Raw genomic sequence first — 17,464 nt, 5'->3', positions numbered from 1 at the left:
CTTTGTCTCGCCATTGCCCTGGCCAGATGGGTGTCTAGTCCAGCTGGGAATCCAGGTGCTGCATGAGGTCCCTGCCTTGGATGCAAAGGCAGGCCACCCTCAGCCTGCCACGTGGTCTCTGTTGCATTCTTTACGTGTCTCTGCAATGCATTTGGCCGGCTTGTAATGCATGCTTGTGCTCACTTATTGTACTTTGAGATCTTTCATTGTACACGTGCCTTCAAGCAGCTGGGATTGCAGCAGGTGTTGCATAGTCTGAGGCCCTGCAGTCGCAGGTGGTTGAACCACTGGTATAGCCCCACTTCATTAGCTCCTTGGAGTATCCAACTCTGGTGCATAGCTGGTTGAAACATCACCACCTTTGCCATGGTTCGTTGGCCCCCGGTGGTAAGGATTCAACCACTTGACTACCCTTTTTGCTGTCATGTATTTTGTGTATGTGTGTGGGGGGGGTGTCAATTCCCCCAGCCTCTTGTTCCACATTTGTAGTCGTAGTTTGAAGTATTAGCAGAATTTGCAAGTGTTACCTGACAGGGATCATGATATGAACGCGTCTGCTGTGCCCCCCTTTTTTGCATTGTTGACCCAGAAGGAAGAGTACAGGTTTCAGGGAACAAATGTCTGGTTTGTTTGGTTGGTTTTTTTTATTACGGTTACCAGCTGGTGGGTGGACCAGAGGCCACTAATTGTGTTAAGAAGTTTCCCTTAATTACTACTATTAACCCACTTCACAAATTCAATGTAAAATACAATCCCTGGCATTGCCTTTCTTACAATGTAGTATTTTATCCACTTCCATGTGCACAACATCTGCGTGCGTGGATTGTATCTTCAGTATTAGCATGCCCCAGAGCAGTTTATTTCACAGTAGTATACATTGATCCTATGAAATATGAACTTTCATTTCTACCCAGGAGAACTTTTACAATCTTTTCTCCAATGCCTGATGAAGGGTGTTTGTGCTCGAAAGCTTGCAGTTAAAGATTTTTTTTTTTTTTTGAAAAAATCTTGTTGGCCTAATAAAAGATATCATCTCTACTATGAGTCCTGATTGTCTTTTAATATACTCTGAGGCTCTTTGTCAGGGATGGCCTTCTTGTTCGGGCTCTCATGTAGGGTTCACCACAACCAGGTGATGCCAGATGGCTTGAATTCAGCAGGTACCTCAGCAACACAACTAGCAGCACCTGAGACCCCCGATCCCTCCCGTCGGGGCGCCAGGGTAATTGGTTCTGTCTGAAGGTTGCAGAGACCAGAAGGAAGCACAATTGTTTCCTCCCATCTAAAGCCCAGGGGCTTGAGGAGCATTGTGACTCCCTGCTCCAATGTAGGGGCCTTGCAGCCTTGGTGGCCGTCACCAGAGACCCGTGAAACCTCGCGCCTAGATCCTAGCTGGCTTCCAAGCCCTTCGGGAGGCTGCGGCCTGCTCGGCATTGAGCTCTGTGGCTGTGGCTGTGTCTGCGCCTCTCCAGGGAGCAGCAGTTAAACCCGGTGTCTTACTTAAGTGTGGCGAGGAAGCCGTGGGTGCCCGGCTGGGCCCGCGGCAGCGACGACCTTGCTGCCGCCCCTCTGGTGCGTGGGTCTGACCCGTGTGTCGAGGAGGTTGCGGGTAGCGTGCTCCTGCATTACGAGCAGGAAATCTCCTGGGCCCAGGCACTCGCTGCGCAAATTACCCAGGGAAAATGGGCAGAAAATCTTCAGATTAACAATAACAAATAAAAATGGATTTGAGATCTCGGAGGTAATTACTCCGTGCTGAGGGCAAGGTGCCTCTTTAGCAGTCTGAGCAGCGCCTCGCTGGGGAGCACGGGGGCTCGTCCTGCGGCTGAGCCAATGAAGTCACACGAGAAGCCCTGGAAATTCTTTCAAATTGTTCTGCTAACATTAATAAATGCCTCAAAAGCTCCTAATCTGCTCTGTCAGGAGCATGACGTCCGGGCGTTTCACAGCCAGCTCACGTCCCTGCTCCTTGTCTCCCACACTCCTTTCCTGATTTGTAATAGTAAGTGAAAGTGGCACCCGTTCCTCCAGCTGCCCGGGCTGGCACTGTGGTGAGCCCAGGCCCTCGCTGGGGGAGGGCGCCCCGCTGGCTAGTGTCCCGGACCAGAGCCCGGCAGGGACACGGATCATTATTAGCGGCAATAGGATTTATTATTTGTGTTCCAGTGCTTAGCGGCCCAGCCAAGACGGGGCCCCCCGCGGTAGATGCTGCACACACACAAGGTAAGGTCTGTTCCACATGCCGCTCTCGTACCACTGGGGTTATCTGGAGTGGAGTGCGGGGCTTCCCCCCCACTAAAATAGGTCAATGAGAGCTGCCCTTAATGTGGCCGCTGTTGCGCTGTTATAGAGGTGGCTGGGGGGAGCAGCCTATTACCTAGCCAGAGCTGCAATTTGGAGGCATAGCTATTTATTTTGAGGGTTATGTGGAGCCTGTGAGCACAGGGATGGGACTGCGTGACCCATGTGGCACCTCCATCTCCTGTGTCCCCCGAGTTCGATCGGTAAAGCAAAGGCAGAGGTCACAAAGAAGGTTTCTGGGGACCGCAAGGGGAGGAAGACGGGTCTGATGGATAGGGGTAAAGGAAGGGCAGCCCAGCCCACACCCGCGGAGACACTCCCAGACCCATGGGCTTTGTGCGTCCCCAAAGCATGGAGGGGATATGGAGCATGTGCAGGGGGATGTTCAAGGCATGCCCTTGGGGCCTCGTCTCTCTTCCCACGAGCTCTGCCGCACAGGCTGCCTCAGGCTGGAGCTATGCGCTGCGGTGCCTCCTGACAGCGGCTTTGGGGTGCACGCGTTAAACCGAAATGCCAAAGTGAGGGTGAAGTGCTCAGCTGAGCCACAGAAAAGCCGGTGCTTTATTGATGGAGGCGCAGGCAAAGGTGCTGTGCTGGTGGGACTGGCTTGGAGGGAGAGGGCCCACTCCACCATCCCTCTCATCCCGACTCCCCTCCTGGTCTCTGCCTCGGACAGGGGGTGCAATGGGAGCAAGCTGCGACCTGCCTTTGCAGCTCCCGGTCTGTAGCGGGTTGCAGAGCGTGGCACAGGAGCAAGAGCGCAGCCCAGCATCACCTGCTCCCCAGCCCAGGGGTAAAGGAGCAGCCCCTTCCCACCAGACCATCTCCCTCCTCCAGTGCAGAGCTCTGCGCAGGGCTGAATTGGGTCCTACGTGTTCCAGGACCTGGGGCAGGGAGAGAGCCAGGGCAGAGCAGTCAGGAATTAGTCGCACATGCTTTCCCCCGCCGGGCACGGCACCCCCAGAGGCCTGCGCTTCCCTCTTATTTCTACCATGCAGCCAGCACTCATCTCCGTTCTCAGCCCCCAGGGACCTGGGGTGAAAGGCAGGGGAAAGGAGCCTGGGGTATTTGTGCCCATGTGCCTACATCCCCAGATGCCTGCCTGAGGTCCCTGCCAGCCCCGCTTTTCTATGATTCAGTGCACTCTCATCGGGGCATGCGGCACGTGACGCAGCTCCTCTCACCCTTGCTGGCACAACTGCTGGCAGGTCTGGGTGGGGGTCTCCGTTTTTAGCTCTTGCTGTGGGCAGAGCTGGGAGAAACATGGGTAGCTACAGGCGCTCCATGCTAGCGCCCTGTGCTTAGGACTGCCAAATGGCTATTGCATCAAATTTCCATGCCAGCCTCTCTTGCTGACTTTTTTTTTTTTTTAAATTTTGACCAAAACAATTGGGTCCTGTCTGAGAATGAGAATAAGGAAAAAAAATATACTGGTTTCCCTGTGTTTAAAAAGCCATTCTCACAACAGCTTCCCTGAGGAGCTCCACAACTTCTAGCCTTCAGCATCAGAATTTGGTATTTGCTTCTCTCTTTCTGTGTCCCTGAAAAAAACCCAGCCAAGGTTGGCCAACGCACAGGCAACCTTACGTGTGCTATTCCCTTGACTTTGCAATCCCCGTGCTGTTTGAACATAGGTTTTTATGTGGGGTCGCGGTGGTACTGTTGCCCCCAGAATGGATGTACGTCTTTGGTGAGACTTTCTCTTCTTGGGGCTACCTTCTGCTTGCTCCTCTTCAGTCGATCTTCAGCCTTCTCTCTCCAAGTTTGCACCCACTGGAGAAGGGTTGTGTGTGCTGTGCATGTCGTGGTGGGGTCCTGATCTAGCCAAGGCCTGTTGGGCACTGAACGTAAGGCAATTCTGCCAACAGCAGTGCTCCTGCTAAATCACGAGCACGGTTGACTCTCTTTACAGGCACAGAATGAAGAGGCTGACGAGCCCACGGTGTAGGTAGAGCACGCTGAAGTGCAAGAACAGAGAGAGAAGACACCCATACACTGCAACACGCATTCATTCCTATTTTAAACATGCGGCCTCTTCTCACAGACATGCTGTGGTATTTGCAAAAGGTCACCTCTTGGTGTGTAGGGAAAAGGAGATCAGTAGAGGCGTGTGTGACTTGGGGGTAGGAGCACGCTGCCTTGCTGCCCATGTAGGTGTGCACACCTTGCACACAGCTTAATGGTACAGGTGAGTGCTGCTGGGGGGGACGAGGGGGTGTTCGCACGGCCGCAAAGTGTCAGTTGGTGTACTGTGGAGGTACAAGCCTGGTTTAGGTGTCCTGAAGAGCATGGAAGAAGGGTTGTGAACATGCTCTTTTATGCTGGATGTACGCACGCTGTTTGCAGAAAGCCTCACAGCATAGCTTGGACTGTGCTTTGTTCCTGACTGTTTGTAAAAGGGGAGCAATTTTTTAATGTGATTTTTTTTTCCCCCTTTATTTTTCAGTGAACTTGTTAGATACATCAACAATCCCCGGGGACTGGGGCTGGCTCACATATCCTGCACACGGGGTAAGTATGAAGCTCTTACCCAGCATGGTGAACAGAACAGATCCTGGGGTGTACAGTGCACATGGCCTTGGCTCATGATAGGTGGGCTGGGTATACCCAGAGGGGACATGCCCGTGTCTGCTTCCTGACAAAATTAGTCTGCAAGTGACCGTGGCAGAGTTTGCTTGCTCCTGCTATAGCACAATGCCATTTCCCTGGGATTTCTCCTGTAGACTGCAGGTGGGCTGGGCAGCAGTAATGCATGGTGGTGATCCCTCCTCAGCCCTCTTTGAGCTGTGCTGTGCCAAGCTGCAAGTTGGTGTCATCTTTGATGGTCGTCTAAACTCTTGTGTGAATTAGGCTGCTTCTGTCACCACAGCTGCTGGCCACAGACAGCAAATGCCACGGGGAAGCTGTCCATCCGAGCACACTCACTTCTGCTGCTCTGCATCTCCAGCGAGCAGCTCTGTTGGCAGGGTTGGAAGTGACCCCGGGGGGACACTAACTGCGGGAGGGACTGTAGCAGCCAGCAGAAGGCCATGGCCATGCCTACCTGCACATACTGGATACTGGGCAGTGGCAGGAATCCTTTGCTGGGAGAGGTGGTGCTGGTCCGCTGGCAGCATGTAAGTAGCATGAGCTAGAGCTCAGGCAGCCGGTAGGCTGGAGCTACTCCCACAATCTCATCAGCTCCAGGATGCCATTGTTTGTCTGTGCTAATACAGCTGCAGAGATGTTTATCTGCCAGAAAACTGTTAGTCCTAAAAGGTAACCACATACCAACAGCACAGCTCTCTGATATACCTTGAGGGATTATAGCCTCCCTGTAAGTTCGGCAGCCATTTATCCATCCATTTCTGCCTGCAGCTGGGAATAGTGTAATCTGCAACCTTTGTGTGTACACACAAATGCACCAAATGTATGTGCAAACACACCGGCACCCCTAGCACAAATACATGCCTGTGCACACCTTCACACACAGAGCAAAAGCCTGCATGCACAAGCCCAAACACATGTCCTTTCCCTTCCACATGGACCTGCACTCGCTCACTTGCTGCATCTGACACACCCTGCACCCAGCACACAACACACACATGCTCACAGCCCCAGCTTCTCATGCTGGCACACTTATTCTACATGTTCACACAAACCCCACTACCCTCTTACCATTTCCCGCCCATATGCCCAGTGCCCCCTCCAAGATGCACCTTTGTTATTAGGCTCGGCATGGGCTTGAAACACAAACTGACATCAATTTATCTGCTCGCTGCTCTTTGCTTTTTGTAGCTGGTGGTTTCTCAGCTGTAGCTTGCAGTCTATGTCCTTGCTCTCCAGGCTGCCATGCTACCACAGATGCATCTGGCCAGCTAGCCAGTGCCATGCTGGTCAAAATCAGACTTAAATCCTGGCAACAGGGTTTGGAAAGCTGTGCGCTATTGTGAGGCCTTGAGGCTTAATGATAGTGGGTGTTTGCTGGGGTATTATACCCCCTTGCAAGCTGAATAGCTTCTCACTCCTTGGTGCACCAAGGTACGTGCCTCTGGAGGGATGGTGTGGTCTCATCTTAGATAGGCATAACTGCAGTGCTGCCTAGCATGGAATAAATGCTGAGCGAGCTGTGGCATCTTGTGTAGGGGACAGGGGCAAGCCCAGCCTTGCATTGCAGGGGGCTGAGCTGCAGGGTGGTCGCCTGCAGCCTTGCAGTGGTGTGGGTAGCTACCCAGAACAACCTACCTTTGCCCTTCCTCTGCCTCATCCCCCACAAGCATTTGCAGAGCTGAGGCTGGTTCCACAAAGACTCTTGGAGTGAAGCATTTGCAAAAGGTTCATTTGAAATGGAGCCTGGAACCTGACCGTAAGACTTATCCTTGGACGTTTGGGGAGCAGAAACCCTCCCACAAGCCTTCAGCAACCAGTCCCCCAACACAACACAATCTATAGCATAAAGATTACATCTTTTAGGAGTGGGGATGTGGCAGGGCCTCTGCTCGCATGTTGCTTTTTCATGTCTCCTCTTTGTCTCGTCTCCAAACTAAATGGCCCTAATCTTTTCAGCTCCTTCTCGGACAGAAATCTTTCCTGGCCTGTAATCATTTCCATCGATCTGTTACCGGAGCCTTGCTGTCCCCGCTGTGTCTGTTTGAGAAGGAGTGATCAGAGCTGTGAATTCTTTCTAATAAGGGCAAGGAGATTTTATGAAACATTATCCGATTTGTAAAATACTAAACGATTAGCTCAGCAGTAATTGTACCACACAGACACTGCGAGGAGGAGTGTCCTGGAAACCTAGTAGGTTCACAGATGCTCAGGTCAGAAGGGACCACCGCGATCATGTCCTCTGAGCCCCCTGCAGACACCAGGCCACCGGACCTCCTTGGGGGAGTTCTTGTTTGAACTAGCAAAACATCCCGTTCTGATCTAGCAAATTGCCAGGAACAGAGAACCTCCCCTACCTTGTGGCAAGATGTTTGAATAACTCTCACTATTAATATTTGCTGTTGTTTTATACCTTGAATTTACCTCACTTCAGTTTCCAGCCACTGGATCTTGTTAGGCCCTTGTGTGCTATATCAGAGTGCCTGTTACCACAGTTTTGCTCCATGTATAGGAACATGGAGACTGGTAACAGGTCATCCTTCCCCTTCCCCTAAGGATGCTAAATAGACAGAGCTTGGAATATGTCACTATGAAGCATGGCAGATCTTCCCCAACCCACCTTTGCCACAATGTTCCCTGCTACGTTCCCTGGTGCTTTATCCAGGTGAGGCTTATAAGGGTCAGATCTAGACTGGCAAAGTCTATGCTAAAATGAGACTTGGAATAACCACTTATATCACAAAAATGACTGAGAACCCCTGGTCCAGCAGCCACAAAACTCATTAGGCACCAGTGTGGTGGATTGCAAAGTTCCCTAGGCACCTGATCCTGTTTAAGCTCAGTTGTGATCCATACACAAGGCAGTGCTTAAACTCCTCCAGAGTCTCCCAAGTGGACTGATCGGGGTGCGCCCGAGACGACCAGCGCACCCAGTCCAGCGCACAGTGCGGCAGTCATGCTCATGTTAATCCAAAATGTACTCGGAGGAGGTGCTAATGGATAGAGAAGGGGCAGACCCGAATCAGGGCTGTCCAGCTTCTGAGCACCAAACAGCTAATGTTTCTCCGTGTCCCAGGCAGCTTTGCCTCCTCGTGAGGCTGAGCCTGATGGGTGATGTGATACCCAACTGATGCCATGTCCAAGACTTACGTGCTAGGAAAGCTCAGAGCATCAGGAACATGCTTGGCATGAGCAGGGGCAAGGTAGGGGAGCAGAGGCATGAGGAAAATGAGGGGCCGAACTGTGCAGCAGGTAGAGCTTGAGGACGCGCTGATCCAGGAGCCGTGGTCAGAGCAATGCCATCCCCTGGCAGGAATCTGTGACTGATTCACCTGCCCAGGAGCCATGGTTCATGCAGAACAGACTTAGTGCTAGGGTTGAAGTCGTAGTGCGAGAGGATCCTTGTGTGTTCAAACACAGGCTGAGACCGGTACAGGGTGATGCTGTAGCCAGGAGGGACCTGTGGCTGTGGGGGAGCAGCCATCTAATAGCCCAAGCTCAAGGTACCTTTGCCAGGATAAAAGTGAAAATGCCTCCCCCCCCGAACCTTTGCCCTGTTGGGCTACTGTGGGTAACTTGCACCAGCCCCTGCAGCTGGCAACACATAGCAGAGGGATGTAGCTAGCATCCCATCTGACCACCTTGGACCTCCCAGTCCAAATGTGCCTCCCCACTTATGGGGAACCTTCAGTTCGAGTGCAGAGCAGGACATGAGCTCCCCTTAACCGCTCGGCCGCCCTGCACCTCAAACAACAGGTCCCAAGACACCCCTGACCCCAACATACTGCACAGTACTCCCCTTCCCCTTGCAGACAGCTGCCTCCATCCTCCACCAGCCTCCTTCCTTCTGCCGGGAGCGTCTGCCTGCAGGTGTGGGGCTGAGGCTCAGAAGCTGCTGGTGGGGTCATTGTCCTCAGGCCAGGTGACTCCAGCTGTGAGCCCTTCCAACCCCAAGGAGGGCAGGAGGTGTGCAGCACAGCTGGACGTTCCTCTGGATGAGCAGCTCCTGGGTGTTGCCTGTCATAATCCAGCCAGCATTTAAATGTGGCTCATCACCCTCCACTTTCATGACAAGTCCAATGTGGGGAAGGGTCACGGGGAGCAGCTCTGTCTCCCATGGGGCTCAGCTCCTCTTAATGACAACTTCAAAGTGCTCCCAAGAGATTCGCAGTGGCACTGCCCCTTTGCATTGGTAATTAAAGGCCTCACCTGCATTGAGTAGACTCCTTCATCCAATGCCAGCCCCCTCCAGGAAAGCGCCCGTGCCCCCTTGCACTTCCCTCCTCTCGGCCCACATGGCATTTGACCTGTCAAATCAGAGAGCCCCCCCGCCCCACTCCGTCCCTCTGCAGATTGCCTTTCCACTGACTAATTAACACTGATGAGATGAGTCAACATGTTATTAACAATTATTGTACCGCCGGCTTTGATTTAGTGAGTCCAACAGGAAATGATTTTGTTCAGGCGCCACGTATCTAACAAGGGTGCATGATTTCTGTAATGCTAATGATGATGGGAGTGCCCTGAACAGGGCGCAGCAGTCTCCCACGCTCCCCGTGACCTCCTCTGCAGCCCGCCTGCCAGGTCCTGCAGGGCCCTGACAGCAGCCTCCCCCTCGGGCCCCAGGGGACAATATACAGAGATGCTGCCATGTCGGATGCGTGCGACTGTGCTAATAGCTTTGTTACGCCCTGAGCATGCCCAATGGGATTGTGCTCCTTCCCAGGCCATCAGCTCAGGCCCGGTCTGTCTTGTTCCCAACCGGAGCGTGCTGGATCCCTCTCTGTGCAATGGTCTGTCTGGGGGAAAGTGGAAAGTTGCTCTCTGTCATGTCATCACTGACCCCACCACCTCCGAGGGGCAGATGCTTGGATGAAATGCAGTGAGGATCTCTTGCTGGGCAACCTCCCTCCGCTTTACCACAGGTGCATGTGCTTGGCCCCCAGAGAGGATGAACACCTCAGAGGAGCACAGTCTAGCAGTGAGAGCAATTGATCCCAGCTTTGACACTTGCCCTCAGGCAAAATGCTTCACCTCTTGCACCCTTTCCATGCAGCGGGGCTCGTGATACTTGTCTGCTCCACATCAGACAGGCTGCAGGCCTGAGTCAATTAATGTTTGCAAAGCATTGCAAGTTGCTGGGGAAATGCAAAGATTGCCATCGTTCACTTTTACGGGTGGATGCTGAGTGAGGGCAGGGCCCGTCCTGAGAGCTGGTGCAGAGCCTAGATCGTATCTAGGCGGCTGGCTGACTCGGGAACCAGGAGCGTGCTGCCTGCAGTGCGTTGCTCGGTAGAAATCGTTTGTTTTCCAGATGGATGTCCCGATAAGTGGCAGGTGCCTTATTCTCTGTCACTCTCATTTCTAGCTGTGCTGTTCGGGGGGAGGGAGAGGAGGTATGGAGATTTCCACACCCTGAACCTCTCTCCTTGCTCTGCTATGGGCCTTTTTCTGCTCCCCAAGAAGAGCTGTTCTGGAGGGCTTCCGGCAAAGACCATTAGCAAAAAACACCTTTTCCTCATGCTGCAATAATTAAAATGCATCAAGCAAAATTGCACCAAATTTGCTTAAACAACCAGTGGAGACCAAACATGAGCCGACTGTGCCCAAAGGGGACTCTTTCTGCAGTATTTGTGTATTACCACTGCGAATAACAAGCTGATGAAAGGCACCTGGGTGAAAACCCTGGGATCTGGTTGTTTCTATCCCCAGATCAGCTACAGCATCTGCTTCTGCCCCGCTGGTTTCCTAACATGCCCCTTCACTTCTGGAAGGCGACATCCTGGCTTCTCCGCAGAGAAAGCCTGGAAAGGTCTGTCTGTTAGGAACCAGGCTTTCCTATCAGCTGCTGCTAGATTGGGGCTTGGCAACTAATGGTCTCTGCCCCAGATGTGGCCTACACGACCACTGGATTCAGCCTATGGACATGGGACCTCAGTGGCTTTCAGTGGCAGGGAGTTTCAGCTGTGAGTGCTTTTCCCCCATCGCTGCAGGGAGAAGCGCAGGCATCAAGTGGGTCCCAGCACCCGCCCATCCATCTGCTGCTGACCCAGGGTGTGTCACCCCAGAAAAGGTTGCCTGCCTCTGCCCTAGACTGTAGCACCTCTGGATCCAGATGCGGACACAGGAATGGTTGACGCTCTTGCAAAAGGGCAACAGCTGGGATGTCCTAATCACTGTGTGGCTCATAGCAAAACCACTCCAGGTGTAACACGCTTCTGTCCCAGGTTAAACATGGAGGGTTTTTCTATGTTTGAATCATTCTCTGCTCCATGTTGCTCCAACTCTTGTCGGTCCGTGCCCCGCACAGTCTGGCTCTAACTCTCCAAGCATTTGTATGAGGCTCAGCGTTGACTTTGAACTCACGATAGAGGAAAAGAAGTCCCTAGCCTGTGTTCCCACTCCAAACCATCCCACCTGCTCTCAGCATGGGCAGCTAAATGTTCCTGAGAGCAGAGGCTTAATATAAAATTGCTTTTCTGCCTGCAAGGACAACACCCCCTGGTAGACCCACTGTCAACCCCCTTCAAAATGCAGAAGACACCAGCCACAGTGCTTGCAGTCTTTTAGTAGAGGACTTGGACACCGGTTCCCTGCTGGTAGATTGGACACCTGAGCCTTGGGGTCTGGACGTGTGGCAGAGCCATGGACAATCCTGCCCTAGGCAACATGGTGAGAAAGGAGCATCTTCCTCGGCTTGGGACTGAGTGTTACTTGCTTCTTGTGTGATTTACTTGGGCCTCTCTTGCAAAACAGAAGCTTTCTGCCTGGAAGGATACAGGCACCAGGACAAGGTACAACTAACATTTATTTAAAGACGGATCCATACGAAAGGCACGTTGGAAGATAAAAATTTAAACTGGTACCGGAGATAAGAGTGTGCCCCCACCACCCGTGCTTGTTCAGCCAATGTACCACCATTTGCTAATTCCCTGGATACTGGTCAGTACCAGCAGTTAATGACCTGAGGTAGAGCTCAGGGTAGTTAACTGCCTAACAAATCCCTTGTTAGACATTGCAGTGACTGATTTCACGGGGATAATCTCTATGAAAAACCCCATTTACTGCTTTATTGCTACAATAATGGGGTTTTTTTTCTCCATCATTGACAGCGGTGCTGGGGGATGGTGGCCCCTGGGAAGTAGTCGCAGCTCCACACTTGGACTCACGAAGGAGGCGAGGTCTGGATCTTTTGTGGGGAGCACAAGCCTCTTGCTGCTGGGCAGGGCAAAGAGGGGTGGGCTTGGTGCTCCCTGTGCGAGTGACCCTGGGCTCGGGAAGCCTGTCATCCCTGGCTCCACAAAGTCTGTGCAAGGGAGCTGTTTGGAGGATTGTTATTTAAAGCAGCAATGCCAGGCCCTTCCAGTGAACAAAGTTGCTTCTCCTTGCCTGCTTTTGTTCCCCTCCACTTCTTTCCCCCCCACTCCATTGCTCAGCACAGGCCCTGGGAGATTTCTAAGACCTTGCTCAGCCTCACGGATATCTGGTATTTGCATCTTTCGCCTTTTATAATCTGGTAAATTTTTTTTTTATAACTTGTGTTGACTTTAATTTAAACTATTAGACAAGTCCCTGAATACAGATGGAATCTCGCTCCCCCTCCATGCGCCCGCCACGTTAATTATGATGTCCTCATTTTCGTCTCACTAGGGGATCTTACCACAGTGATGGGGACGAGCTGAGCTTCATTTAATAAAAGCCACTTCAAACCAGCAGCCATGAGCAGGCAGACATGAGCAGGGCTGAGGAGGCCAGGTGAATGTGTGGCGCCTTCATTACTGAGCTGATCCTTATCGCCACCTCATCAGGCCCCAGCCATTCAAAGTCAAGTCTGCAGATGGTCAGAGACTCCTCTCCCTGGGAAGAACAGGCCATAGATCCTGTAATTAAGGTGAAACAGAAAAACCTTTCCAGTCCGAGATTCCTGAGGCTTCTCTCCAGGGGCCGAGCACTTCTGCAGGCCCAGGGAGAGGGGATCTCATCCCACGCCGGTGCCGCAGGACCACGGGCACCTGAGTGATGTCGAATGCCTTCCGCTCCCTCTCAGATGGGTCCTGATCTGAGTGGGTGGTCTTCTCATTATTACAAGTTAGTGGGGAAAGATATTTAGCTTGGACAAACTCTGTGACCTCTGCTAGAGGGAGGGATTGAGCTGGGCCTTTTCCAGCCAATTCCTCCCTCTAAAGGGACACATGCCCAGGGCATCTGTAGACTCTGGTCCGAGGGACAGGGAATCCATGGTTCCCTCGGGGCCTCTCCTGCAGCCTAGCAGCCCTCCTCTTGCTGCTGGATGTACAGCACCTGCATGCTGTTGTCATCGCTGTCACTTGCTTGTTCTGCCTTAGCAGCCAAGGGTCGTGGACCAGGAGAGCATGGCACCGGGCTGTCCAAATGCAGAATGAAGGGATGCTCCCTGCCCCGGGCCACTGTCTGGAACATGTGTATAAGAGTGTGATGAGGCTGTGCTCTTTCCTCTTCATGATCCTGAACCTTTCTCCTGCGTGCAAATGTGCAGCAGTTGGGTGCACTCACTCGCTGGTGTCCTCACCCTTGTTGCCAGCGGTAAGGGTTGTTCTGGCTCCGGTACTGTTCGTCCCACAACTGTAGCATTGCAGCTCAGTAAAAGGGCTGAGCTGTACCCAGTGGGTCTGCTCTACAAGTGCCTCGCAACACCTGTGAGGAAGGGAAGGACTTCACCACTGCTCGAGTGTGCAATGCAGTGCTGGGTGGGAGGGGTCTGCTGTCTGCACACCCAGTGCAAGGGCCGGCATGGCTTACATGAGTATACCCCTCTCTGCCGCAGCTCATGTCCCCTGTCTGCGTGGAAGTTGGACAGCCCTGACCCAGGGAGCTGGGGGCAGCCTTCCCCACCGCTGCACCCCAGCCGTAGCAGAGTGACGATTCCTGCACCAGCAGCAGGGTGGCAGCCTATGCACGGTGCACAATGATGCCCACTGCAGCCTGGGTCCTGCAGGCATCAGGCAGCCGGACGCGCTTTCCCCCAGACTGTGCAGTGCTCGGTCTTGGTGCAGCGCTGTCCCCACCCCACGCTTCAGTACCACAGTCAGAGGCCTGAGCAGGGGCCCTTCGGTCCAAACGTGATCGAGGGGCGACTTGAGCCGCATGGGGTTTGTCCTCTTGTCCTCTCACCTAATCCCAAGGGAAAGATCCTACCTCGATCCCAGGGATCCCTTGTCAGTGCAGGGGGCGGGGTCCCAGTGGCACTAGTGCAGAAGAGCCCCCGCTGCCATGCTGAAATCTGTAGGGGCCTGTGACGGGCAGTGCTCTCACTCGGTTCATCACCTCCCAGCTCCCACTGGAGCACAGGGTGAGCACCTTAGTGCTGTCTTCCCTTCTGTACACAGATTAATGCTCATTAAAGGACCGGAGAATTTGAGCTTGAGAAGTCCTTGCAGGAGAAAGCACTTGCACAGCTCTGAGCCCTTGAGCTAGAGGAGAGAGCGGCAGACACATGGACTGGCAGCCTGGAGGCCCGGGACGCACATCAGCAAATATCTCTAGGAAAAGAGACCTGCTCAAATGAACGAGGGAAGGCTGCAGGGGCTGTGCTTGGCAGTGGGATCGTGAAGTAGGGCAGCACTAGAGCGCTCGCCTGCTCAGCCCACCTGCCAGACTCCCCGTTGCATTTCTCAGGCCTTCTGCTTTCCAACAGCAATGTTGCAGTCAAGGGTAAAAAAGCTGCTTTGGGACCTGTCGGACACCTCGAAGAGGAAAGTGCCACCAAGCCATCAGGAAATGCCAGCTGGGGCTGCTGCAGGTCTGCCCTCTGCTCCACACCGTGTCCTGCACTGGTCTTGGGAGCCAGAGAGACTGGGCGGTAGAGACGGGGGCCAGGCAAGGCAAGATCCAAACAGGTAAATAGTCTTATTGGCTGGAGACCCTATGGCAAGGAATCTGATGAAGGAGAGTCCCCTGTAGCCCAGTGACCTTGGTGGAAATCAGCAAGGAGGCTAGGCTGGGCTGCCAGCTCACGTCTGTGGCAGGAGCTGAATTTGCAGGCTCTCAGCTGCACTGCGGAGAGGCCTTGGCCCAGCTGCGAGGCTCAGGGAGGCTGTGGCCGAGAGCTAATGGCACTAGTAGGAAGACAGGGCATTTCTCTGCATGCAGTTGCCTCTCGGGTTTGTCCGCCTTTCCCAAAAGGCCCTGTGGGTCGTGTGCCCAGAGCCGTGGTTCCCACAGCAGGGAGCCAGCGACACTGTCTGCCAGCGAGTGTGGGGACAGGGCACATCCCTGGCACTGCTGCATTCCCCAGCGACACTATTTTGTGTGTATTTTCCAGCTTCCAATTACAATTAATTTCACAGGGGCTTTGGGAGGAAAACTACAGAAAGCAGATGTTGTGTTAATTTGTGCTCAATTAATTGAGATGAGGGCTTTAACGCCATCACCACCGCCATCACACAGACGGGCACAAGGAGATGCAGAGTGGTATGGCCAGGAGAGTCGGGTGTTGTGCCGAGCCGTGTGCCGGACGCCCAGTGCTGCTGGACGACGTGGCAGTGCTGTAGTGCCGTGTGCTGCAGTGGCCCATGTAGCGCGGTACTCCACACAGCCAGTGCGGTGCATTGTTTTATTGCACTGGGCCACCTTGGCAGCCCCGTGTCACTTAATGCACCCTTGTGCACATCACAAGGCTGTGGGCTGCTCGAGAGACATGCTTTCACAAGCCCCATTGCTGAGTGGCACCCAGGTAGGAGCCCCAAGGCCACGTCACAGATGCTAGGGTCGGAAGGGACCGCAACAGATCATCGAGTCCGCCCCGCTGTCAGACCTCTGTGGTCTCAGAAGCAGTTTGATTCCTGTTCTACCCAGAGTTTAAAACCAGCTGCCTAGGAGGGGCTGCAGCATTTCTATTCAGGCAGGGCTGAGGGAGCCGGTTGATCTCAGGGGTCCTTGTCATTTCCCTGATTCCTGCTAATCTCTCTCCACTCCACAGGCGTTAACGGCCCTCTCTCCTTCCTAATGGTCACGATGTTCCAATCTTCAAACTATCCTTTCTTCTGCAGTTTTGCTGTCTGTCTGTTTGTTAGCCATTCTGGGTAATGTCTTTCTTTTATTTCACAGCCCTGCAGACTGTTTTTAGCTCTAGCTAAAAACCTTAACTCAGCTGTGGTCCCATGAATTCAGGGGTAGAAATGGCTGACAGTGAAGTGTTGGAGGCACCAGCAAAAAGGCTAGATTCTGTTTTATGGATCTGAATAAAAGATGTACATTTAACTATAATGACTATGGGGCTAATGACACAATATCTTCTGACTACTTTGGCTCATTTTTGCCTAGTTTATTGTGGGCTTTTTAAAATTTAACTTACAGTCTAACAAACGAATGCATAGTCCAGTAGTTATCTTTTGTTTTTGCTGTATTTTAAACTGAATAATGTAGTTCTAGCTTCCCAGCGTACTAGCAAACCACCTAGTTTCTTTTAAATGGAGAAAAACATTCACTGTGTTATATGTGATGATGCAGCACACCATCTGCACCCCTCTTTTCAGAGCCCTACATCCTTCCCTGTCTCCTGAGTTTGATCCACACAGTCAAAATATTTGCGGGGACTGTGACTGTAGTACCAGGTGCTCTGATCCTTGGAGTCATTCCTAGCCCCGGCACAGGGAGGAGGGGTCACCTTGGCAGCCCTCTCGTGAATGTGGGTTGGGCTCCTTTTTGTCGTGGATCTGCATTTCTCACCTTGTTAAGCGTACGCTGGAGCAAAGTCTCCAGTTCTACCTTTTTGTGCAATGCGAATCAGGCCTGCACGCACGCTCGGCTCTTGTCAGGTTTGTGTCTGTAATGAACCGTGGGTCATCCCCAGAATGTGAAACAAGGCTTGTGTCAAGTTCGAGCAGAGCTAGAGGTTTATTGTAACGTACTTGAAATGCTGCCTAAAAGATTTGTTTTCCTGCTCTGCTTCCTTCACCACAGCCGTGATTGGCAGTGGCAGGGCAGCGTCGGCAGCTAATGCTCCGAGTCCCGGTACAAAGCAAGGGCACGCACCAGCAAGAATAACCAATGGCCCGACTCACTCATGCACGTCCACCCCTGGTGTGGGCACTTCTGCCCAATGCCACAGGTTCATTGCCAAATCCAGGTCTCTGATATCAGGCAAGGAGCGAGCGTGGGCCGTTGTCCGGGTGGAGAGAGTGTCCTGGGCTGGGGCCGAGCCGTTTCAAAGTGCAGCATGGGAGTTGGTGTTTGGGCCCTTTTGCTTGTTGACTGGCCCCTGCACTGCTCCTCTGCGGTTCCCCGTTGGGGTGGTCTCAGTGCGCTGGGACCGCCTCAGGGCTGGGGAGAGAGACAAGTGGATCAGGAAACAAGAGATGAGAGCAGGGGCGAAAGCAAAAGAACATGGGTGGGCTGGGTGGCGGAGGAGAGGGGCAGCCCCTTGCACTGGGTATCTACAGGTCCGAGCACACCCGTCTCTCTGAGGGAAGAGAGGTAGCAGGCAGATCGTGCCTGACCAATCTAGTCTCTTTTTATGACCAGGTCACAAAACGCCTCGACGCAGGAGGAGGGGTGGATGTCGTATACTTGGACTTCAGGAAGGCCTTTGACACGGTAT

General features: G+C 53.1%; 1 protein-coding gene across 1 annotated transcript in view; it reads left to right on the top strand.

Moving 5' to 3' along the window:
• The window catches only part of EPHA8 (EPH receptor A8), a 75,101-nt gene that overhangs the window by 14,593 nt on the left and 43,044 nt on the right, over positions 1-17,464 (top strand). Inside the window, exon 2 of the mRNA XM_019541353.1 lies at positions 4,748-4,812. Coding sequence (XP_019396898.1) covers positions 4,748-4,812 — 65 coding nt within the window. The remainder of the gene's footprint in view (positions 1-4,747; positions 4,813-17,464) is intronic.

This window comes from Crocodylus porosus, unplaced genomic scaffold (assembly GCF_001723895.1).
Source record: "Crocodylus porosus isolate Cpor-Errol unplaced genomic scaffold, CroPor_comp1, whole genome shotgun sequence".
In the NCBI taxonomy this organism is placed as follows: Eukaryota; Metazoa; Chordata; order Crocodylia; family Crocodylidae; genus Crocodylus; species Crocodylus porosus.
This window is presented reverse-complemented; position numbering and strand designations above follow the sequence as displayed.